Here is a 23615-nt window from a genome sequence, read left to right as displayed (position 1 = left end):
CGATGCCGTATTTATTTGGCCTGCCGCAGCCGTGGGGGAAGGCATCCCATTAGGCGATTATTTTTATCTTATAACGTCAATTTACTTATACTGATTGGCTTCCTGCCGCCAAATATCAATTAAATTGCAAATGCCTGCTGAAGCTTATTTTCCGTCTCTCCCTCTTTCCCCCCACTTCCCTTTCTTCTTTCTCTCTCCCCTTCTTTTCTTAAAGAGAGAGAGAGAACCCTATGTTCGAACATAATTTAATTTATTTCCCTTTCCATATCTCAAAGGAAAATCTATATCTCCCCCTGGAAGGCCATTTGCCCTCTGTTATTGGGAGCTGAGGTATCACAGCACTGGGCAATTTGTTTCAACCGACTATCGGCAGCCCATCAGGACTCCTTGGGACCTCTGCTATCTCAATGCAATTGTATCTGGTATTGCCACTTATGATGTGTTTTTAATAGCCGCCGGTGCCCGCCAGACGGCCGGGTTCCGGTTCTCACGCGGCGTGCCCACCCCACGCCCTCCCACGGCGGCCGCCTCCTCTCCCGCGATGCTCAGCGGCCGCCGACGGGGATCGCCGCTCGCCCCGTCGCTACCCCGGGCCGCCGCGCCCCCGCAGCCGCATTTCGGGAGGCGGTGGGGCGGCCTGAGCTGCTGGAGGCCGTGAGCTGTTCCCGTGATGAAGAGCTGCGTGAGCCCTGCCATGGGGGCGGGGGCTGCATCAGTGCACACACACACCCCCCCTTCCCCGCCACAGCGGCGCTGGGTCCCTCTGACCTGGAGAAAGGTCTAATCAAGACACTTACGCACCACAGCAACGTGCAAGACACCTTCCCCTCACTGCTATGACCTTCCAGAACCGGTGATCACCGGCACGAGACCCCAAAACATCCCACTTCACAAGCAAATGGGCATCCCATCACACTGTCCCACCGCGGAGCACCTCTGCCTGTGCCTGCAGCGCGAGGGGAAGGGGAAGGGACCAAGTCATGCTGGCGGGGTTGGAGATGAGCGTCAGCGATCAAAACGAACGTCCCCAGCAGCAGCAGCGGTGGGACTGGGATGACCAGGAAGGAGCCAAGGTGCAGTCGGCCACACCAGAACAAACAGGCTAACGCTCATCGGTGATGAAGAGGTGAAGTCCCTCGGCGTGTGTGGCCCACGGGCACGGGGCAGGACCAAACCCTGCCCTGCCTGCCCCACGCCGCCTCCGGCTTCCCTCGGGGTGTGTGGGGACCACCCAGCGAAAAGCAGGGGAGCGCACAGGCCCACAAAACCAGCCCAGAAAAACCAGCCCCAACCACTCCTAACACACCTATCCCCATTGCTCCCCTCTGCTGCGCACACGCACACCCAGCCCGCGCACGGGCAGGGAGCACGGGGCACAGCGGAGGTGCAACGCGAGAGCAAACGCATCCCCACGCGCACACGTTTCTCCAGCCAAGCACAGCACCCACCGAAACGGGTCGTATCAACCCGAAAACAGCCGTAGCTTTGCCTGTCGGGTCACCCCTGTGGCCAAGCGCAAGGGATCCAGTCGTGGCTTCCTCGGACGACGCGTGCCCCGACGGCATCTCCCGGGACACCCAGAGATGAGCTCGCGAGGGCAGCCCTGAAATAGGTCTCTGCAAACCTAACTCCAAGCCTTGGCTCTTCCACAGCACTGCTGGCAGCCCGGGGCAAGACTTTTCCAGCCTCTGGTGCCTCAGTTTCTCATCTGGTGAAGTGAGGACACTCTAACCGAACACGTTGTAATGCAGCAAAGATCTCCTCCCAGCAAAGTCCTACCCATTATAAATCAGCCGTAGCGCATCCAAAAATTCCTTGGCACCTTAGAAAAACGCAGGTGTGTTTGTTCTGGGCTTGCCAGCTACCAGGGCAATTGTCGCGGTGTTTGTAATTATCTCCATAACAAGCTTTTGGACAGAAGCTGTACGGGCTTAGCTAAGGCTGGTTTAAAAATCTGGGCCCGTGTATTTGAATGACATATTCAGAAAGCAAGAGAACAAGCCACGAGGAACACAGCAGTGTGCACATACACACCTAGAACCACCTCTATGCACACATATACTATATGCATACACATGCATAGTGACCATCTATATTCCATCTGTCCACCCATGTAGCTACCCCCTATGTAGAGATGCTCATAAAAAAATATCAAGGGTAATAGGAAAGACCTCTGCACCCTTTGCAATGGTGATTATTGACTGGTTCATTCCGTGCCTGATGGAGATAGCGTGATTGCCTGGGATGTACCTTGCAGGTTTCTAAACAGAAGGCTCCAGAATCAATTTTGTGGTAACTGGTTAGATGTGACCGGCTTACAAACTCAGCATGGGCGTCAGGAAGCAAATTCAAGCAGCACCATTACTTTTTTTTAAATATCAGAGGTGAGGAAAGCCTCCCGGCTGGGCGAGCCACAGGACAGAACAGAGATTAACGATTTTGGCTGGTTTCCGTCTCCAAGGTGACAAACGGGTGCACAGCAGGCGTGGTGCCATGGCTGGTGGTGCAAGGCGATGCTGAAGCTCACAGCTTGCACGGGAAGATTTGTGTCTCTCCCAAAGTGAGGACAGCGCTGGCAAGCTCCCGCGGAGGGAGGTCGGTTTGGCCGGCGACCACCTCCTCCACCGCTGCCCGAGGGACCTGCTCCCCCCCAACCCGTGCCCACTCCCCGGAGGGTCTGCCCCGCTCCCCCTGCCCACCATTTCCACCACACCAGCTCCTCCCATTGCGCCCGCAGCCCCTCGCCTTGCTGGGGGGAGCGCTGGTCGGCAGGAGAGGGCTCGGGGATGGGATGGAGGAGGTGAGCATCTCGGGAAGCTTGGCGAGAACTTGTCCTCGGTGGCCACCGTCAGCCGGGGCCGGCCCCAGCAGCGGCCGGGGGAACCACGCGTGGATAAGAAACAAAATCTTCCACTCACAGAGTGGTGAAGTGGCACCAGTTTCACACTCCGGAGCCAAGTCACCGAGTCAGGGGCTCCATTTCCATCCACGGCATCCCAGGAGGGAGCGTGCTCAGGAACGTACCTTGGCTGCGACGAGGTGCTGGGGGGGTGACCTGGCCAACGGGAACAAGACCAAGGGGTCCCAGAGGTTTACACTGATTTCATGCACCAGACACCAACTTCCCAGGGAACCACAGACAGATTTCTCAGCACCCTCACACCCTGACCTACCTTCTTTAAAGTAAACTGACCCACTAAGGTGATGCCAGTGATCAAATCGTCTCTGCAACAAGGACCACGTGGGTGTAAGAAAGGGAGAACAGGTAAACTGAAGTGTTACACAAATTCCAAACTCAAAGCCACACACCTACACAGTCCCAAAAAACCCCTTCCTCTGATTCAGACACGTCTATAATTATGTTCCTCCCACCCTGGGAGTGGGCAGCACCACGCCTTAGCCACTCTCCCCATTTCCAGCCAAGGCCATGATGGATGAGGACTGTTCTTCGTCCTCCCGACAGTGTCTGGACAGGTGAAGACAGGATCTGCTGTGTCACAAAATCCCACTCTTCCAGAAATGCCACCTCCTGCGTCCTCCTGCCTGGGAGGAAACCTGGGCAAGCACGGCTGGGTGCCAGTTCCTGGGGAAGCAACTGGAAAACTGAGGAATCAGAGAAGGAAAAACCCGCTACATGACTATTTCTTATTAGTCGACTTACGGGGAAAAAAGTCAGGCACTGTCAAGCATGAAATCTTATTGGGACAATAGAGATGGAATTGCCACTGCTGACAGTAATGTTTACAAGGGCATCATGTGTCGATGCTGCACAGCATGAAACCAGCAGCCCCGTCTAGCTCTGTGAATTGTAACATGAGACAAAATGTCCCATTTGGGACAGGTAGGAATTGCACCACCAAAAATAACCACTCAGGTGTAAAATCCATTACAGGCAGATGGGAGGAAATGCAGAGGAGCCCCGTTGGCACGGCAGGAGGCTCCTGAGCTCTCTCCAACCGCAGGAGCGAGCGAACACGGGCTCTGAGCCGAGGAGATGAGTCGCTGGCTGCTTTGGGGGCTTCCCTTCGCCCCCCAGCCGAGGACGGGCCAGGCAGAGGGGAGCAGGGACGCAGCCACCCCCACTCTGCTAGGCTCCCACCCCAAACCAGCGGGCCTCGTGGAAGGGTTTCCAGTTAACGCAGGAGATATTGCACCAGCTGCCTGCGTGCAGGCACGCGTTCCGAGCCCGTATATCAGACCACCAGGAAATCAGTACCACATCTGAAGGATCTGAATTTTTTAAAAGCCTCCACCACAAAATCCATCCGACTCAAATGAACCATATTCAGGGTGGTCAGGCAGCTGCAGCCCACCGTGCTCTACGAGAACCGCCCATTATGAGACCTTCCAAAGAACGATCGGACATGCAAATGGCCCAGAGACAGCAGCTGCAGAAAATTATATTGCAAGGAAAGCGGAACCAGAAAGAATACCTTGACCACAAGGTCCAACAATAATTTCTCAGAATTACAGGGTGGGGGTCTGAAGGGTGTTTAGACAATATAAGTTGTTCTGGTGTCCTCATCTGAACTGCTCGGCCACCACGAAGCCTTCCACGTGCGTGCTCATGCACCAACCATCTCACAGCTTCTCCCTCGGGGCTGCACCTTCTCTCTCTTACGACACACCAAAACGGGTGACTAGGTGACATATCCCCCCCACCAGAAATGGAGTTGTGGGGGCAAAACCCGCTCCCTCTCCCGCAGGGCAACGCAACTGCCTATCGGGCAAAACCCAGCACCCCAACAGTTACTGCTGCAACCAGCTGAGCTCTGCCCTGTGTGATGGCCACCACCCAACCAAAGCTGTTCTTCCAGGTGTCTCCTCACTGCCAGTTTTCTTCTTCACTTCTTTGGCTAAAAGTTGACATGACTCGTGTAAAGCATCTGAAAGAAGAACTTTCCCTCGGTGACACCATCGTTCCCACAAGAACAACATCCCTACAGCGCTGGGCCTGCTCTGCTCACCAGCATCTCTGCAGTCCTGCAAGGGACGTCTCTGGCTCTGCGCCTGTTTGCAAGATGTTGGAGTACCACCACGACAGGGCTGCAGAAGGTTTCTGAACAAACAAAGGGCTGGAAACAGCCACACATCCGTACCCTGCCTGTGACCAAAGAAATTCAGAGAGCAGCAGACGCAGCCTTCAGACATTTCATTGCTTCAGCACCCTGGTACGCGGCTGCAGGGAAGCTGCTTTATAAAGATGGAGCATCCATGTGGCCAGAAAGCCATCATGCTTCGCTGATGTTAGTCCCTGACAGATTTCCAATACCCTGACCTCTGCTGTAGATATCTCTTTTGCCATGCTACAGATCTGCCAGATCAGTGCCCAGCTGACAGGAGATTTTGACTGGATTTCCTCTCAGCATGAGGCACCTCAGCTAAAGATCTTTGGATTCTAGCCTCCACCTCTAACGTGGAACCGCAGCAGCTAAGGAAAATCAGTCTCCTGCTAGAGCCATAACCTTCAAGTAATTACTGTTTTGACTACGAATATCTCTCAATAGATTCTGAGAGGAGATAAAACATGGGGAAACTCCTCACTCAAGTTGTCTAGGCATCTACCAGAAGGAAAGATGTTTGCTGCTTTCAGAAGTCCAAGCACTTTGACTGCTCTTCCCGTCTGAAGTCACGGGTATCCTTACATGGGTGGTCGCTGCCTCAGGAGCAAGAACACACAAAAATGAGGAGGCAGCTTTGCAGGCACCTCCATGTCCACACCAGTCTCCACAGCTGAGGCTCATGAAGAAAATAAGGAAAAGCAAAGGCTGCGGCTCTGAAACCACCTCCAAGCAGAAGCTTCTGCAGAGTTGCTGCAGAGTTATCAGTGTCAGTGCGAGTGCCATGCTTGCTCCTGCCACGACAGGAGAGCTGGGAAACAAACCTCAGACCACCTGGAGCAACTATCCAGAGATACGGACAGAAAAGAAACAACCCTAGCTGAATATGAACTGAGGAAACGCGCTGAAATTCGTCGTCTTTCCCACCTTCAAAGTCTGCTCAAGCAAAGTAAAAGGAGCGAAAAGAGGGATTTCTCTATCCGAGCAGCACATCGGGATGTCCCACCGCCTGCTCAAGGCTCCCGCCGCCTGCTGACGGTGGCTGCTGCTGCTCCGCGGGGGGCTGGGGGGGTTGTTTCTGGGACCCCAGACCACGCCGGGCATGCACGGGCTGCCCACACCCCGGGCACGGAGCCCGGGCACCGGCGGCTGCACGGGAGCCACGCACACGTGCTGCAAAACGCACCTTCCCCTGCTCCTCTGCCATCAGCTGCACGGCAGAACGAGCCCTGCCCCAGCCTCTGCGCTCCGGCACGGCACGCAGCCACCAAACCGCTGTCCTCCCTGAGCACCGCAGCTTTGCTGCAGCCCGGCCGCCGCACCGCCACGGGTTTGGGAGGGTGCTCCGCTTGACGCAGGCACACCCAGACACCACAGACAGCCCAGCCCTTCCACAAACTCCGCACCAACAGCCCTTCCTGCAGTTGGCTAAAGGCCGCACAAAGTGCAAAATGCAGTCAGCAAGTCTGGTGCAAATCATCCCACCGCCTGTCTTGCGTTTCCTTCCAGTGTTTGTTCACTAATGGGATTGATCTGTAAATAATGGGATTATTCTGCAGATACTAGGACAGGCCAAAATTGGCAGGATTCAGTCAATACTGCACAACCACCTCTAGTAATAAGTAACCCCTGGTGCAAAGAGTACACACAAAGGCCATGGCAGACAAAAACTGAACTGGAGAAAACCTCCAGCAGCAGGGCACCTCCATTTTCTGCATCTCACTGATTCTGCGCTGTCTGCTTACCAGGAACTTCATGACTGGCAACAAGGGCAATTAGTGCTTAAAATATTAACTCTGGCTCTTCCCAAAGCACCAACAGAAAAAGCAGTTTTCCACTACCATTCAGGAGTTTGTCATTTCAGCCAAGAAATTAATTCTGACCTTAAAATCCCAGTAACCCCAAATCACACCTTGCACCAACTGCGCCCGAAGGAGGTCTCAGTCCTACACGATAATCCTGGTGCCAGCCCTGCGTTTTGTGTGTCCGGGGAGAAGGCAGCTAACCTGCCCTTACACGCGGGAGGATCCAGCTGGCGGCTCCCCCAGGAAGAAGAGCAGACTGGGGAGGTGGGACAGAGACCCCAGCGTGCAGAGCAGACACGGGGCGAGGCGAGGGGAAGGCCGTTACCATTTCCATGGGGCACAGAGGACACAGAAATACGTGATACTCAGAGAGCGCCTGCTGCCACGGAGGTGCCAAATCACTTGCTCAATGCTTTGGCACTGGACCTTTCATGTGGGAATAGCCCCTGTGCCTTTCCAAGCACCGCCTGCAACTGGCCAAATCTCTCTCTTCCAGGGTAAATGCAGGCTGAGCCGGCCGCAGCTCCCCAGAGCTCCCCTTACACACTTGGAATTGAAGCATTTATTTTACACAGCGCGATGTCTTCCGACAGACCCAAGCGATGCGGACCTACACACGGGGAAAAAAAGGGGGAAATCCAGAGTCGCACATCGCGACTCAAAGCGTGCGGCTCTCCTCTCACAGAAATACCTCGCCCGAGCGTGTCATTTGAAGGAAAACTGCAAAAATAACCCAGTAAACCAACAGAAACCCAAACAACGATCTTTTATCTTCTTGGGTTTGTTCTTCAGTCCTCTCAAAGACCACTGTCATCATTTGCAACATGGGAAGCTAATTGTGACAGTCTGTGAATAATAGAATACATCCATCCTAAGGCAAAACTCCTATCACCTCTCTCTGTACGTGTAGGTGATGGACACATTAGAGGTATGTAGATACACGCTCTGTATAGATGCATAGGTGCACACAGACAGCCTAACTGCACCTCAGTATTTCCTCCTCCTTGGGATTCTAGCAATTTCTCAATAAAATCAGAACGATTCATCTTGCACATACCCATTCTATTTTATATTAGCATTTGTAACAAACATCCATCAAAACTGACAAGCCCCGCTCTTCCACCAAACTGTTTTTTCTTTGTAAAATGCATTCCCACAAAAGAATCCCGGCCAGCCCCGGCACTGGCACCGTCAGGACAACCTGACAAGACATCCACCCCTAAACTGGATTTTAGCTAAACCTATATGAAGAGGTTATTCCTTGAAAAGCATCTAGCACTCGACAGCTCCTGATGAGAACAGCTGGAGCTACAGCAGGGCTGTAAGGAGTGGTGGAAGTCTGGGCTTTTCATTAACATAGCTCCGGGAAAATCCCCGCTCCACCGAAGCCGGTGGCAAACCGTCAGGGCTTCACCCCCGGAGCTGGAGGAGAGCTCTCTAGAAAATAGGGGCCCCGGGGACTGCATTAGGAGAAAAGTGACAAACACGCTTGACGTGCGCACAAGACAGCCGGTAACCCGCTCGCTCGGAGAGGGCAGCCGCGCTGGCGGGGAGCTTTCCTGCGCCGAGCTGCCAACACGCAAAACCACCCACGGGCCAGACCCTGAAGGGGTTGTCTGATGGCACTGCCTCCCCCCCCCCCCAGCGTGGAGGGGTGCAGGCACCCCAGGGGGTCAGCGTGCCGCAGATCGGGGCGTCGCGGGGAAGCAGGCGGGGTGGCCGAGGGCGTGGGGTGCACAGGGTATGGGCACCCACCGCCCTGCAGAGCCGAGGGGATCTGTCCCGGGAGGACCCCAGCCCGCAGGATCCATCACCCAGCTGGGCAGAGCTTGGTCCTTCCCTCCCCAGAAACGCCGTCCTGCCTCACCCATCACCCTCAAACGCCAGAGCGGCTCGCTTGGGGTGCCAAAATGGCTTTTCGTTTCATTTTCATTAATTCAGTGGTGCAGAACTTTCTCAGAAGCCCGGACTACACCATTTTAACACTGCCACAGATGCGATCTGAACTGACCCACGTTTATTCTTTTTTTCCCTAGAATATCATGAGGAACATCAAAATACTCTCTCTCTAAGAGAAATCCTGTGCCAGCTGAGCTCTGTGTATTAACTTCCAGGATGACTGGCTCAGCACCAAACACTCCACGGATGGAGGGCGGCTCTCGGAAACACCCAAGGTTTTTAGTCTCACACCCTGGGGGAGACGAGCTCCTGCTCCAGATGCCCACCATGATCCGCGGCCGACACCATCACTGCTGGTGTCAAACCGCCAGTGTGGCCTGAGGCCGCAGATACTTTGGCACATTCAGAACGCCCCGTGTAAGGTGCACAAGAGGTAAATGCAAAAAGTGAAACAAAACAAAAGCCCTGGTGTTGTGGAAAATTATATCCAAGGACTCAGGGAAAAAAGCTTTCCAGAAAATTAAAAAAAAAAAAAAAAAAAAAACCAAAATTAAAACCTCCACTGAGTCACAGATTGCATCGGATATAGCACAGATGAAGCCGTCACTGCAATGGAGGAAGCACCCTCCGGATCAAACTCTAAAAGGATGACTTCAGTGTCCATGCGGTGAGGGAAAAACATCTCTTTCGAGGAGCTAACAAACAGAAGGGACAAACAGCTCATCCCACTCTGCAACACCGGGAAAGGATCCCTGAACGCAAAAGACAACCTGTATCAGCAGGAGAAATTCAAATCAGTTCTTGCTGACCCTGCGGAACTTGATTCTCTTCAAAGGCTTCATCTCATTATAGTCATTGGAGTTATCCCCGGGAGTAAAGAGTTATCTCCAGTGAGCAAGCACTGCTGATGTGGGCCTAGAAATCATTAAACTCCAGAACTTCCCTGGGACTCTGGAGGGAGTTTCTCTCCCTTTAACCTCTGCGTGGACTTGGATGACTCCACCTGTCTCACCCGACCGCCCGCACTGCGCAGACTCTGGTTTCTGGTTTCTGGGTCTGCGCCCGCATCCCCCCGTGCCGGCACGCTCCCCGCAGCGTGCTGCAGCCCGGGGGCACGGCCACCCCCCTCCCACCCTGCTCCCCTTCCCCACTCATCACTGCTCAGAATTACAGTTTGCCGCTTTGCCATCAAAACATTCCAAGTTTCCATTGGCGGTTGATTTTTTTTTTTTTTTTTATTCTCTGTAAACTTCTGCTTTTTTCCCCTCACAGTCTTTCTAGTTTTGACCACTTGTGGTTCAGATCCCCAAAGGCTTCAGTCCTTTCCACATCACTTGTACAGCGCAGAAGACCCAAAGGAAGAGCTGGAGAGGACAGTATCCATCCCCACCACATACTGTCAAGCTCAGATCCTTATCTGGGGTGAGAGGAGTCACAGGGACTTCTGCCGACATGGGACCTCACCAGTGGTTAATTTCGGCACTGGACTCCGTCACCCACTGGCTGCAATTCGTGTTTTCCTCGTGACGATGCCCCGGAGCGTGGACAAGCAGCGCAAACACGTCTGTGGGCTCCTTCACCTCCCACGCCAGTGACCGCCCAACGCCCCACAGTCCCCAGCAGTGCTGTGACCCCTCATTCACCGAGTCCTCCCTGACGGGGACGCTCAGTCCCCCACCAGCCCAAAAGCACCTAAACCTATTCCGGACACCTGGAGTGAACGGAGACCCCAATCCCTACTCAGGAGAGGAGAGGGGGGTTTTACACCAGAGCAGTATCTCACCAGAGGCACCCCGGGACGAGCAGCACCCTGAGAGCACCCACAAAGCCAGGACCCATGTCCTCCACCAGCACTGGCTGCCAGGAAGAGTGGCCCGTGGGTGGCCAGAGAAGCCCCACATCCCAGCCCTCAAGGGCAGCAGAACAAAGGTCTTCTATTGCCGGGGAAGCTACAATGAGATCTGCTTTGCATTTATGGAGGCTTGGAAAGCCGTGGCCGGAACATGGGGGTTTACACGCTCGCAGCTAGCCCCCGTGGCTGGCAGGGCTCTCCTTATATCCCCTCCAGGCGAGCCGCGGGTCAGCACAGCAGCTCTCAGCGCCCGGGGCTGGATCCCAGGCAGGACATCCCCGAGGCCGGGAGCTCCGGGCTGGCAGGACGGATGCAGGGCACGGGCAGGACAGTGGGGACCAGGAGGGCAGAACGGGCAGGCGCTTGTCTCCAGCGCAAGACGGCAGAGTGGCAGGATGCCCCCGGGCACCACTCAGTGTGCAGCGTGAATGAGCTGCAGGCGACGGGGGACAGACCCTGGGAGGGGACAGAGCTGCGGACGCCGGGCACCAGCTGCGGTTCTGGTGTTCAGCGACTAAAGAAGTGGAGCGGAACCAAAGGTGAGAAATGCCTCACAAGCTCTCCCAGCAACCTCCTAGAGCAGAGGCGCCCTGGAAGCCGCGCTGTCCCTCAGCCAGGTGAAGAGATAAGACTGGCAGCGCCTACTCAGTGCTGGGGTCCCTTTCGAGGTTGCTGCCAGGCAGCCCCCGCAGCACTGGTGCCCACAGCCCCGTGCGCCTCTGCCCAGCCGTCAGCCTAGCCGCTCACTTCCACCCCGCTGGGAAAACGTAGTTCATGGGCCCGGAGCGGAGGAAAGACACAAAACGCAGAAGCAGCGGCTGTGTTGTTGGTCCTCCCTCATGTTTAGACATGCTTGCTTTGCTTTCCCCGGTCTCTCTCCCCCCACAAGACGTGTCACCGACACGGCGAGCTCGTGTCCGCGTCTGTCGGTGCAAAACACGGCGACTGCACCATAAGCCACCGGCCTGCACCCACCCCTGGTCTCCCCTCACTCTCATTAGCATCCCTGCCCCTCTTGGAGGCCTGTCCAAGGCCGTCCCCCAAACACCTTTAAATATACCAGCATTCTGTTTAAAGTCAAGGCACTGTTCAAAGAGCTCAGCCAAGAAAACAAAGCACAAGCACCTACATCACCACGCCAGATGCTGACAGCAACGCAGGGTTATGGGTGGCGAGAATGGAAACAAAACAACTTGTACAACCGAAGGTCTCCTGCTATGCTGGTTTCAATTCCCCAAATGCCCCTGTCGCTGAGAAGACTCTATACCAGTGAATTTGAAATATGGTCTGTGCAGCTGCTCGGTGCAGGTATTTAAATCTGCCAAACCTCATCTGCAGCCAGAAGGGGTGAGTGTGTAGCAGACACTCGCCTCCCGCGCGCTGCTTTCTTGAGGGCATCCTGCCCGATTTGCTTCCGACGGCGTTTCCTGGCAGGGGCCAGGGCTGGGCCGACCGTTTGCGGTAGGATGCTCATCGCTGCACGTCGCCTTTTGCTCTAACCATCTGCGCCGACACGAGGGCCGAAAACAGGCCGTCGGGTCTAGGGCAGCCTGTGTCCCTACCCCCCCCCCCACCGTGCCACCGCGGCTTCACCCGAGCCAAGCGGCAGAGTGATGCCCGCCCTGCGCCAGCCCCTGCGTTAGCAGACACGGGCTGGGAGGATGCCAGCTCGCACGCACCAAAATCATGCTGGGGCGGTGCTAACCATAGCAGGGTGGGCCAGCCGAAGTCTGTGCCTGCGCGCCAGCCGTCTCCAGTTTAGCAGCACAGATGTAGTGTCAGTGACAGAACGGGCGTCCTGCACTTACGGGATGCAAACAGATTTCAGCCCCGCTTGGCTGCTGCTCATGTTCACAGACTGCCCCTGCTACCCGCCGGTATCAGAGATTTCTGCCTGTTCCTGTGTCAGAAGTGAGGGCATGAGGATACTTCTGCATCCGTCAGGCTGTGGGGCTTGGACTGGCCAAGTGGCCAAAAGCACGTAAATGTCGAAGGGTGCAGAATCAGGTGGCTGGTAGGGGACTCACAACTAGGCATGCAGCTCCCCAACACCATTTGCTCCCACGGCCATCGTTCCCACGTGGGGAAGGGGTTTGCAATTTGTGCAAAGCAAGGAAGAGCCATGAGAACAGAGATTCACCTAACCCTTCCAACCCCTGTTCATGACACCACTGGGAACTGGCCACATCTCCCTGCGAGGGTACGGGAACTGGCCCTGACAGCGACTGCCAGCTGGGGCAGGGCACAAACAGCAGCCACCCGTGCCAACGGCAAAACTCGTGTACAGACAGGCCATGCCATGACCGAGCAGCTCCAGCTCTCCACAGACTGGCAAGCAGAGGGCTCTGCAAGCAGGTTCTCCCCCACCGAGCTCGTCCCTGGGGCAGCCAGCATCACCCCGTCTCACGCCCCTCTCTCCGGGGAGGTGAACGTGCTTAGAGAGGAGCAGTGGACCCAGCGTGCCTCCCACAGAGCGCAGGGCTCTCCTGGAAGCAGGAGCCCTGGGCTTTGCCTTGCTTTGAGGGAGAGATGTTGCTCTCCTGCAAAGACAGGACCAGCTCGCGAGGCGACGGCAGCCGCATCCCCCCCACCTCTGGTGAAGGTGCCTGCTTTGGGAGCCGGGGCGGCACGAACGTGCCAGGAGCATTGCTGCTGGGCTCGAGCTCTTCTGCTGGCTGCCTGCAGCAGGCAGGATGGAAACCAGGGCTGGGGGAGAGCGGGGTGAGGGGTGGGTTCTGCCCTGCCGTGCTTCGGCCCTTCCTCCCCCATCCTTTCACAGGATCCTCAGATCCTCCTCCAGCCCACTCGCAGCCCAGCAACCTCCCTCGTCCCCAAAACCTGCACAGCATCTCCCAGGTGGCACAGCTCCCTTTCCCTGCTCGTTGAGGGTTATTTAATGCCACTTCAGAAAGCTTCAACTTCCAGGCAGGGGCGACGCTCAGCACTCCCCAAAACGCAGACCCTGCCAGGTGTCCACCACGGGAGCGTCACCAGCCACCCAACTGGCTGTGAGCAGGGCGGAGAAACCAGTCCCTGCGCTGCTGCCAGACGGGACCACTGGACTCTGACTCAGGGTCCCGCCGCCCGCCTTCGGCTTCCCATCAAGGCGCCCCATGAACTAGCAGGCGGCTCAGCAAGACCATTCTGCACATCCCTGACACCCTCCTGCGCCTCTACGGCTTCCCCCCAACCTGCCCGGCGTGGGGAGCGTGCAGCCACACGGCTCGGAGGAGCCCACCCGCAGCCGCAACAGCAAAGCCTCCGCGGCGGCGGCTGGCCGTCTCTGCCTCGTTACAGAGCAGCCCACTTCGCGTGTCACTCTCCAGTAGCATGTCCTTTAACCACCAGTGAAAGCAGCCGGTCCCCCACGAAGGCACATCTGCTCCAAGTCCGTGTTACAACAGGGAAAAAAAAATGACACCTTCAGCTATATAAACCAATAAAGACTGTCTGATTTGGTTTGCCCCTGTTGCTACCCAGCAAGCTCCCCACTGGGTTAAAGACTGGTGACATCTGCTAAAAAAATGTCAAGAGTGAGGAGAACAAAACCGGGTAATGAATCACGGCGAGCGCTCGATGCAGCCGGGAGCCGGAGGGGCAAGTCCACCCTACCTGGCTGCCCGGCCGAGGGGAGCCGGGACCACCGGCCAGGCACGGCACAGCCCCGGGGGCCCGGGAGATGCAGGCAGGGAGGCACAGCAGCCGCCGAGACCGTGGCCTCTCTCCCGCTCTCCGACGTCAGGAGATGGTAAAGTTAACTCTGCCCCCTTGTGCATCTGCATCACGATACAGGCCGTAATTAGGCGGCACGCTTCTCTTCCTCGTGCGAAGAGGGGAGCACACGTGGCTCGCCTCCCTGTCCCCGGCAGCGCGGAGCCTCCGTGGGACACCTCCGTGGGCACCCCGCGCCCACCCGTGCAGAGGGACCTCGCGCCGAGCAGGACGGGGGGGCGTTACGGACACTCCCGGGGACCCCCTCAAACAAAGACACTGGAGTAGCTGTTTATGCCTCTCCAAATCCGCAGCCCTGAGCCTGTTATAAAGGCAGTTTAGACGGTCTGCTGAGGACAGCATTACTGTCCGGCTTATGTGCTCGAAAATCATGACTCATCCTGCCAAAAACGGTGGGGGTTGTTTTCGAAATCACGTGCTCTCTTCTAAATGTGAGCTGGCAAAAGATGGGGAATTTCTCAGCTCTGCTTCTGATCCTTCCAAGGAAACATTCAGTTGTTTTTTTCTACAATTAAACCAGAGTCTTTTGTAACTGCAGGCACCCAAGAAGCGGTGCTTCAGGACAGGGCTGTGACAGAGCCGTGTGGTTTCAACACAGACAACCTCTCTCCTGACCTGGCTGATAAAAATACAAAATCTCCACCCTACCTGCTTTAATGCATAGGTTTATCTACACCCTTGTGGCCTTGACTTGGAAAAAAAAATATTAGAGTCATGATCGCAGAGTTAACTAACAACGGCATATTCAGCGAGTACCTGAGGACAGGGCATTTCATACCCTCGCCATCGCACCATCGTGCCTGAAATCAGCCCCACAAACCTCCTGCAGGTTCCACCCCCCCCCGCCGTGTCAGCAAACCAAGCGACCTGTCCGTGCATCCCCACCGCTGCACCCGCAGAGCCCTGACCCTGTTTGTGCAGCTCGGGTGCCGCTCTGCTCGCCCAATTTTAGCCGGGGTCCCCCCGGGGGTTTGGTTAATGTCGCTACGGCTTCTGCCCACTGCATCCCATGTGGGGCCGGGCAGCGGTGGGGACGGAGGGGCACCCCTCCTCCAGGTGACCCCCACAGCTGCAGCATCCCCGCTAAGGCTCTGGTGTCCCCTCCACTACCGCAAACGCGTCCACCGTCTTGGCCTCAGCTCCTCTCTGCAAGCTCTTACTAAATGAAAGGGATGCTCTAGATTAAAGGCATGTTTGTAAGACACCAACACAGAATTTCCCTTCTCTTCCCTGGCACCCTTCTCTCCAAAGCAGCGTTTTCATTAGGAAAATGCCCAGGACGCAGAATGAAACAGGACCTGCAGTGGATCTGAGGAGCGCTGTCAACACCCAGCACCAACCAGACCCTGTTCGCTCCCACGCCGCCCAGACCCATCAACCCTGCCCAGCACAGAGGGACCTGCAGAGACACAGCTCTGACATTAATTTTCTGTCTCTTTGTGGATGGGGTTGCCTCTCCGGTATTTCAGGTGGCCACAGATTCAGCACAACGGTGACACTTCCCCTTTTCACAGGCTGGAGGGAAATGCGCCCCGGTCAGGAGGAAGGTTTGGTTAGAAACTGTGACAGACCCCCAGTGCTTCCTGAGACACCCAGACAAGCCCCTGCTCCTCGATGGGGTCCTGCCTCTGGAAACTGGGTCACTCCCGAAGACCCCGGCTCGACCTGCCAAAGCAGGACCAAACCCCACCCGCAGCTCCATCCCATCACCGGCGTGCAGCACCCGCCCCGTCCCCATCCCATCCCACCCCTCCCGGCCGCGCATCGGTGCGCACACCCCCCCGCAATCCACCCTACCCCTCCCACCACCACCAAAAAACAGCTCCCTCTACCTTCATCCCTCTTGCGCTTGTTGCTCTCGGTGCCGGGGGAGGCGATTCCCAGGATCCCGCTGATGGAGTAGGACGAGCCGGCCGAGTCGGTGCTGACGGAGGACACCTGGGTCACAGACCCCGTGGAGGCTGCAAGGCAAGGCCAGGCGGTCACTGGGGAGGACAACATAGGCACCAGCCCACCCAAAAACCACCAGCCAGCGAAGATTCCCCCCCACACCAGACAGCCAGGCTCACCCAGGGGCGGCCAGTTGTGGTCCACATGGCTGAAAAGCACCAAGGACCCCCAAAATACCAATTAAATCCACTTTGGTTTAACAGATCCCTCAGGAAAGGGTGCTGGCTGCGCCCAGACAAGGCGGGGTGGGGCAGAGGGGGTCTTTCATCACAGCCCACACCAGACCGGAGATATCGGCACATCCCCAAAAAGCACTGTGCAGTCCCTGAGCGTGGACCATGCTGAAGACCCCCCATCCACAGCCCACACTGAGCAAACCTGTGTTGGGAATCCCTGCTGCCTCTATCAACCCCAAGCTCTGGGAAAGAAGATTTCTCTCCTCTGCTCTCGTTTTCCTCAAGGAGAGGTGGCCCTTACGCCACTGTAGCAAAACGAGGGATGCTTTTCCTCCTCTGAGGTTGTTTTGGCATTTCCCGGAGAGAAAAGCTCAGGGCACGGGGCTGCGGCGTGACTTCTCCGACGAGCCCGAAGAGTCGATGCAGCTCTGCGCCCACGCTCCGTGCCCCACGGTGCCAGCCCACCCTTGCCAAGGGCGGGGGCACAAAGCATGTCCCCCCTTCCACAGGAGACAGGGTAGAGGCAGAGAGGAACCAGGACCCCCATCCCGCCTCCCTTCAGCCCGTGGAGCAGGGGCTGACCCATGCCCCGGCCGCTTTCACGGAACAAGGGCAAAGAGAAAGCAGCCCCCGAGCCCCTCCATCCCTGCCCTGGCACGAAAGGGCAGATCCCCCCACCCCGGAATGACACCCACAGCCTGGCGAGGGGCTGAGGGGCCCTCGCCACCCATGCCACCCCTCCAGGGATCCCCCCCCCCCAACCAGCATCGCCTGCCTCGGGGTGCAGCGCCGCTGGGCTGCGGCTGAATTAAAGTTTTGGAAAGTTTTGCTACCTCTTCACTCAAGACTGCGAGTGCACAAAGAATTATGGAAGGGATGGTTGATAGATGAAAAAAACACATTCAAAACTACTTACTGACTAATGATGCAGAAAATGTTATGAATAAGTATCCCTTTCTTGATTTATTACTTTAATTATCTGACATTCTATAGACCCCCATTAGTGGGGGTTTTTTGGTTTAGATTTCAATTTTCTGTCTCATGGTGAAAGCTATTTATCATAATAATCAGTAAAATTCAAAACCTTTTAGCAGTATTTATAAAATTCATTTACTATGTTCAGCCCTTGGAGAATGACAAAGAAGGCGCATTAGCACGTGTGCTGAAGTGTTTTATGCAGAATTATCTGTCCATAAGAATGATTAAAAGTTCTTTAGAATATTTGTAATCCATTATGCTATTTTTTTTAATATTTAAAAAAAAAAAAAAAGTTTTCCTTACCTATGCTGTGACTGGAGGCTGGGACCTGCTGATTGGGTGGCTGCTGCACCTTCGTCCGTATGATCCTGCGTGCAGTCGAAAAGAAATGACTACGGAGCATCAAGCATGCAATTGCAGGAAGCATCAGACACTGCTTTTTCAGTTCAGGACACCCACACCAGTACAAAAATGCCTTTCTGCGCATTATCCCCTCATCATCCACCAAAAGACCCAAGTTTGGTGAGTGGACCCAGGACCATGTTTTTGCCATTGGGGACATTTGGGTGACCGACTCCTGCACGCTCCTCAGCATTTGCTGCTTCGATGCCTTTGAGGACTGCACCCTCCCAGCCCAGGAACGAGACATCCATTGGTATTTGGGCACCCGCTGGGCCCAGCACCCCCTCCTCAGGGAGCTGGACACTTCTGAGTCCAGACGCCCTGTAAGGCTGTGATCTGCACCCTTGGGTGCTGGGACACATTTGCAAATCTGTCCCTAAAAGCCACCCCGGGCTCTGTACTCGCACAGTGAAATAACTCAGACACCTCGGAGAAGGACCTGCTTAGCCAAATTAATATTAGAACAAAAAATGTGTTGGATTAAACGCTAATCTTAAAAGCTGAATAACTACATTGTCACTGCTGGGGACAGCCTCTGCTCTGAGTTACGATCACCAGGAGAAATTCAGAGATGCAGAAAAAATGGAAGGCATGTGTTGTGTTGCAGGACAGAGGGCAGCCCCTAAGAGCTGGGGAGGGGCTCTAGCAAGTGCTCACCTGCCGATGCAGGGTGGACAGAAAAAAAAAAAAAAAAAGAAAAAAAAAAAGAAAAGAAAAGAAAAGACAGGGTCTGAATCGCCTCCAGAGACAACAGAGCTGTGCCACCGACGGCAGCAGCACGAGGACGGGCTGGGAGGAGTCAGGCTGCTCGCTCCCCGCACACCTCCCCGCCCGGCTTCTCCCCTCTTTGCCGGGCAAACCCTCCTCCCGCTTCTGCCCACCGTGAACGGGGAAGCGGGGAGGCGTGGGACAGAGCTGGCGTGGGGAGGCATTCACGGGAGCAAGCAGCACTTGCTCGCTTGAAAGCCACCCCGTCAGCCGGCACAGGAGCCACCACCAGTGACGCCCAGTCCCACCCCAGCAGCGGGCACGCTGCCATCCCCTTCCCCTCCCAAACCTCTGCCGAATCTGACGGAGGCTGGCGGGGAATAGGGTGGTTCACAAACCAGTTTTCGGCTGCCAGCCCCGCAGCAAAGACGCTGGGTGTCAAACATCTTTGGTAGCTGTGTCCCCCGCCCCTCCCCGGGCAGCAAATTCCCCTGCCAGGGGCCAAAGGGAGCTGTGCAAGCAGCTTTGGTGGGGGGAACCAGAGACCTGGGACCCTGCGTGAGCAAGAGGGGAAATCACACACACCCCCCCCCGCACAACACCTCCTCACCGCCGTGGCGAGGGAAAGGTGTCCGGGGCCGCCTGACACATGAACATCTTCATCGCCGGAGGGACGGAGGGCTCGAGCACTTCAAAGCATCTGGGCAGCTCTCAGATTATTTGAGCAAAACTAATCGCAATGATTAATTAAGGCTTAATCACACAGAGCTGCTCCTGCTGCGGAAGAGCGGCCTAATATTAATATTAATTAATGTTATTAATTAATAATAATAGTTATTATTCACTCGTATACAGGGGCAGCAGCTCAAATTCATCTGCTACAAGGCACCCCCAGCAGTGGGGGTGTGCTGAGCACAGTCCATCCCTGCGGCTCCCCAGGAGGGAACAGCTCAGCCCCAGGGGTCCCCTCAATCTGCCGGGGGCAGGGGGAGCAGCGCAGTGGCCCCGTCCTCCCCAGTGCAGGAGGCAACTGCTCGGCTTCACCCTCCCAGTAGCTGGATGGAAAACAGATTTCCAAGGGGCTCGGGTCTGCAGCGACAAGGCAACCCCTGACCTGCGCCTCAGAATAGGGTGAATAAGGACATCGTGCCCCCAGAGCGGGGGTCTGCATCCTCGGCGTGCAACATCCCCACCAGCGAAGCCTTGAGACATACACGTGATTTTAAACACAGGGATAAATCCCGCAGACTACAACGTGGGACTGGGAGGATTTGGTACTGAACCCAAGGGTTTGGGTGTCAAATCCAGTCTTCTCGTCCTGGCAGTGCGGTCTGGGTTTTCAGGATGTGCTCCTAGGGTGGCAAAACCAATTCTCTGGGTAAACAGACCGACTGAAAAAGATTGCGTGTGTTTTCAAAAGGGGATTTCACACCTCTAAGGAAAGGAAAAGACCTCAGCCACAGTTGCAAGCAGATGAGAAAGAACGAGACTTCCGGCCAAAAACTTTGGTGCCAGATGGTGAAACAGGTTTCTGATGCAATGGCAGTGAGTGTGTGGACATTATCAGTATGGGAACACACAAGTACGCAGCAAGAGGTAGAATATGAAAATTGTCTCGAAACATGACTGGAAGCTACTTAATGTCTCTTTTTCATATAACTAGGAGTGCCTTTTTCATAGCTTTTTGGGGGATGCTTGAAGCCCTACTACACAAACCCAGGGCTGCTCGCAGCAGCAGTGCTTCTCACGTGGCAGGGCTCAAGCTGACTTTTACGGAAGCAGAGTTTGCCCTTAGTAACCTGAGGTCAGTCAGAGTGATGTTTTCCTTCAGTCTTCCTGGTGTCTATATTATTTCTCAAATCCTTTTTAAAACTGAAAATGCCGTGTCCGTAGGGCCACTGAATGCCACTCTGGAGCCCCAGGGAGTGTGGAGCTGCCAGGCAGCAGCACAGCCTGCATGTGAACTGCCCCATTTTTCTTTTAAACACACGAAGGTATGACTCAACGTTCGGCTGGGCCAGGCAGAGGCACCACTCTCCACTAACGCTGGGGAAGCCACTCCGGCTACTCAAGCGGCAACTCCATGAATGCAAATCAGGTTGGGATAGCCAATAAAAGAATATTGCATCAATTTATTTCACGTCCATGGACACAGATGGGACTTTATAGCTAGCTGCCTTCAAAGAATTTGCATGCAATCGCACAAGTGAAAACCATCTCACTGGCATGGTGAGGTCAAAGCCCGGCACAGGGTGTACCCCTGAGAGAAAACGAAAGGACTCTGCTTGCCAGGGCAGTGCGTGTGCATGAGGCTGCCCAAGCACTCTGCCTTCCGAGTATTAATCCCTGATTATCCATCTGGCAGGGCTGGGGACATCACAGAGCATTCCACCGGGCTGTTTTCAGCACCTGCTTTAGGCACCCTTCGACTCAGAAGGAAGCGGGTGAGCACAGAGGGTGTCACGGAGGTGGCAATGGGCTATTACAGCTCCAGGCCCCTCTGAGCGCCCAGTCCTGCCCAGCGAGGCCGTGGCCAAACTCCTGCACGTGAGGCTCCGAATGGGATGCTCCTGCCTTTTTACAAAAGGAATTTGAGGCCGTTTAAGCGCGTCCGTGTAGCAGGCAGGCGGCTGAGGCACTACTGACCGAATTCCCCCGGCGATGGGCAGGCTGGCGGGAGCAGCCAGCAGTCAGCGCGGTTCTGGGCCAACTCCAGCAAGGCTGAGCAGGCGTCAGGAGAGCAGAACTGGCACCTTAGACCCGTGCCCTGGGTCCCCTCCTCCAGGCAGCCGAGCCCCCCACTTTCCCCAGATGACTGCTGCCCCATTCAACAGCCTGAGCTCCCCCTGGGGGGATGCATGTCCCACTGGTCCCCCACCCCGTCACGCAGAACCCAGGGCTCATTCGGAGCGAACGCATCACCAGCGAGGACGGCGACTCGCCGAGCGGGGAAAGGGCGGGAGAGAGGCAAAGGCCAGCAGCAGAACCTGCCCGCTGCGAGGAAAAACATGCACCGCCTGTGACGCCCCAGCCGCCGAGGTGAGCCCCCCGGCTGCTCCCCAGCCCCGAACGCCGCAGGGAAACGCAGGCAAGCAGCACGAGACACCCGGTCCGACCAACAAACGGGGATTCGGTGGCGGATCTCCCGAGGACCATCCCTCCCCAGGACCGGACAGATCTTTACCTGTTAATGGAACTGACGCTGGGCACGGTGTCGTTGTCACACACTCGCTCAGCGAGGAGTCTATCCCTGATCTCCCAGGCAAACATGGTGGGATTTTGGCGTTTGTACTCTGCAATTTTTTCAACGACTTTGGGTGTGGCGACCTTTGGTTTTGATCCTCCAATCACTCCAGGCTTAATACTCCCGGTTTCGTAATACCTGGGACAACATCCAAAACAAAGCTTTGGTTATCACAAATAGACAGAGAACATGCTTTGAGATTTATAGAGAACATAATTTCAAGGTAACCAAACCCCAGCAAATCCTGAGATACATCTTCACTTTCACATACACATTTTCTGCCTATGTAGTGCTTTATCACCTAATAGATTAACTTATAGTAATTGGAATTGGGCCTCGGGATACAATATATATTTTTCCGTAATAGCAAGACAAAAGAAACAATGCAAGATTAAAGGGCATGCCAGGATCCAAAATTAACTGAAAATGTGTGTTATTAATCAGTGGTGCCGGCAATAATAGAAACAAATCACACCAACGACCACTTTTTGCGGTGGACTCTTTTGTAGCAAATTACTGCTTCTACAGAAATTCTCTGTCATTAATATCTACGGCTTGTTACCATTTCATAGTGAAATGAAGGCTAGGTATTGTGTTTTATTTGTAACTCTGGCATAAATATGCTGGCATATCTTCTTCCTATTTCATGGTGTTAATGTGCCTATTATGGTTTTAATAGTTAATATTTTTCAAAATGCATTTTTTCTAACGTTATGTTTTTAGTAGTTTCAGTTGTAAATTTCAAGGAAAAGGGATCTGCCCACGCTCTGGAGGGGGTCCAGCTGATGCGGGGGTTGTTTTCTGTGACCAGCCCTGCGGCCCTCCCTCGGGTGCAGCACCTTCACCCACACCAGCAGCTCCGCTGAGGCCACGCCGGGGCAGGCGGAGGGCCGGCTCCCCAAACCGACAGAAACCTGCCAGATTGCCCCACGCGTAAACTGCACAAAGAGCAGCTGCTTGTGGCAGCATCGCGACAGCGCATCACAGCCAAGATCCCCGGCCCCACAACTCTCCTCTTTCCGCACTCGAAGCCTGGAACGCTAAGAGCAGAAGCCGTTTCCTTTTCCACCGAGGGCTGGAAGGGGAACGGGGAACAAGATCGTGCTCCCCTGCGCTGAGCTGTCACACACGGCACGGGGCACTCTCCCGGCCACGCACTTCTCGGCATCTTGCGACTCTTCTCAGGCCCAGGCGAAAAATAACCCCCCTCCCCGTGCCTACCTGCAACAACCGCCCCAACCTCCCTGATCCAGCTCACCCTTTCTGTGCAGAGCAGACCGCGACGTCGTCAGCCTCTCAACCAGACGCCCTCTGAGCTGCAGGCTCTCAGCAGCTTAAACATGTCCACTCAGTGCTCTGTGCCCATATTTCTAGTAGGGAGCTCAGGAAAGACTCCCAAGTAAGAGCATAAGACTGCTTATTAATATATTTTCTCTGCAGCTACTTGACATACCCATTATATGAAAAAAAAAAAAAAAAAAAATTAATTCCCCAATCTTTCCAGCGTGAGCAGAACACAAACAGGTTGCGCAGCCGAAGTCTGTCTCACTGTAACACGCAACCATGTTCATCAAATTTCTGCCAGGCTACGGGTTTTCAATCTTTCTGGGAGAGCTCGGAGTGCAGGGCCTAAAATTCCTTTAAAGAGACTGACACTGTGTTGTTTGTACATGTTTTCAGATGTTCTGGATGCAGATGTGGACTCAGATCTATCAGTCCCCATCAGCCATTTAAGCAATATTAGTACTGTAAAGTGTCAAGTGTCAGGGATGGATTAACCCCTCCCCGTGTCCCTAAACGCAGCCTAGT

At 55.2% G+C, this 23615-nt stretch overlaps 1 protein-coding gene across 2 annotated transcripts in view; it reads right to left on the bottom strand.

Moving 5' to 3' along the window:
• The window catches only part of PAX5 (paired box 5), a 132902-nt gene that overhangs the window by 98923 nt on the left and 10364 nt on the right, over positions 1 to 23615 (bottom strand). For both annotated transcript variants that reach the window (XM_042787599.1, XM_042787600.1), the window contains exons 3-5: positions 21747 to 21944; positions 17756 to 17820; positions 16181 to 16309 (exon numbers count right to left, since the gene is read on the bottom strand). In XM_042787599.1, coding sequence (XP_042643533.1) covers positions 16181 to 16309; positions 17756 to 17820; positions 21747 to 21944 — 392 coding nt within the window. The remainder of the gene's footprint in view (positions 1 to 16180; positions 16310 to 17755; positions 17821 to 21746; positions 21945 to 23615) is intronic.

Source organism: Tyto alba, unplaced genomic scaffold (assembly GCF_018691265.1).
Source record: "Tyto alba isolate M040663 unplaced genomic scaffold, T.alba_DEE_v4.0 Super-Scaffold_13, whole genome shotgun sequence".
Lineage (NCBI taxonomy): Eukaryota > Metazoa > Chordata > Aves > Strigiformes > Tytonidae > Tyto > Tyto alba.
The sequence above is the reverse complement of the archived record's forward strand: the minus strand, read 5'-3'. Positions and strand labels throughout refer to the sequence as shown.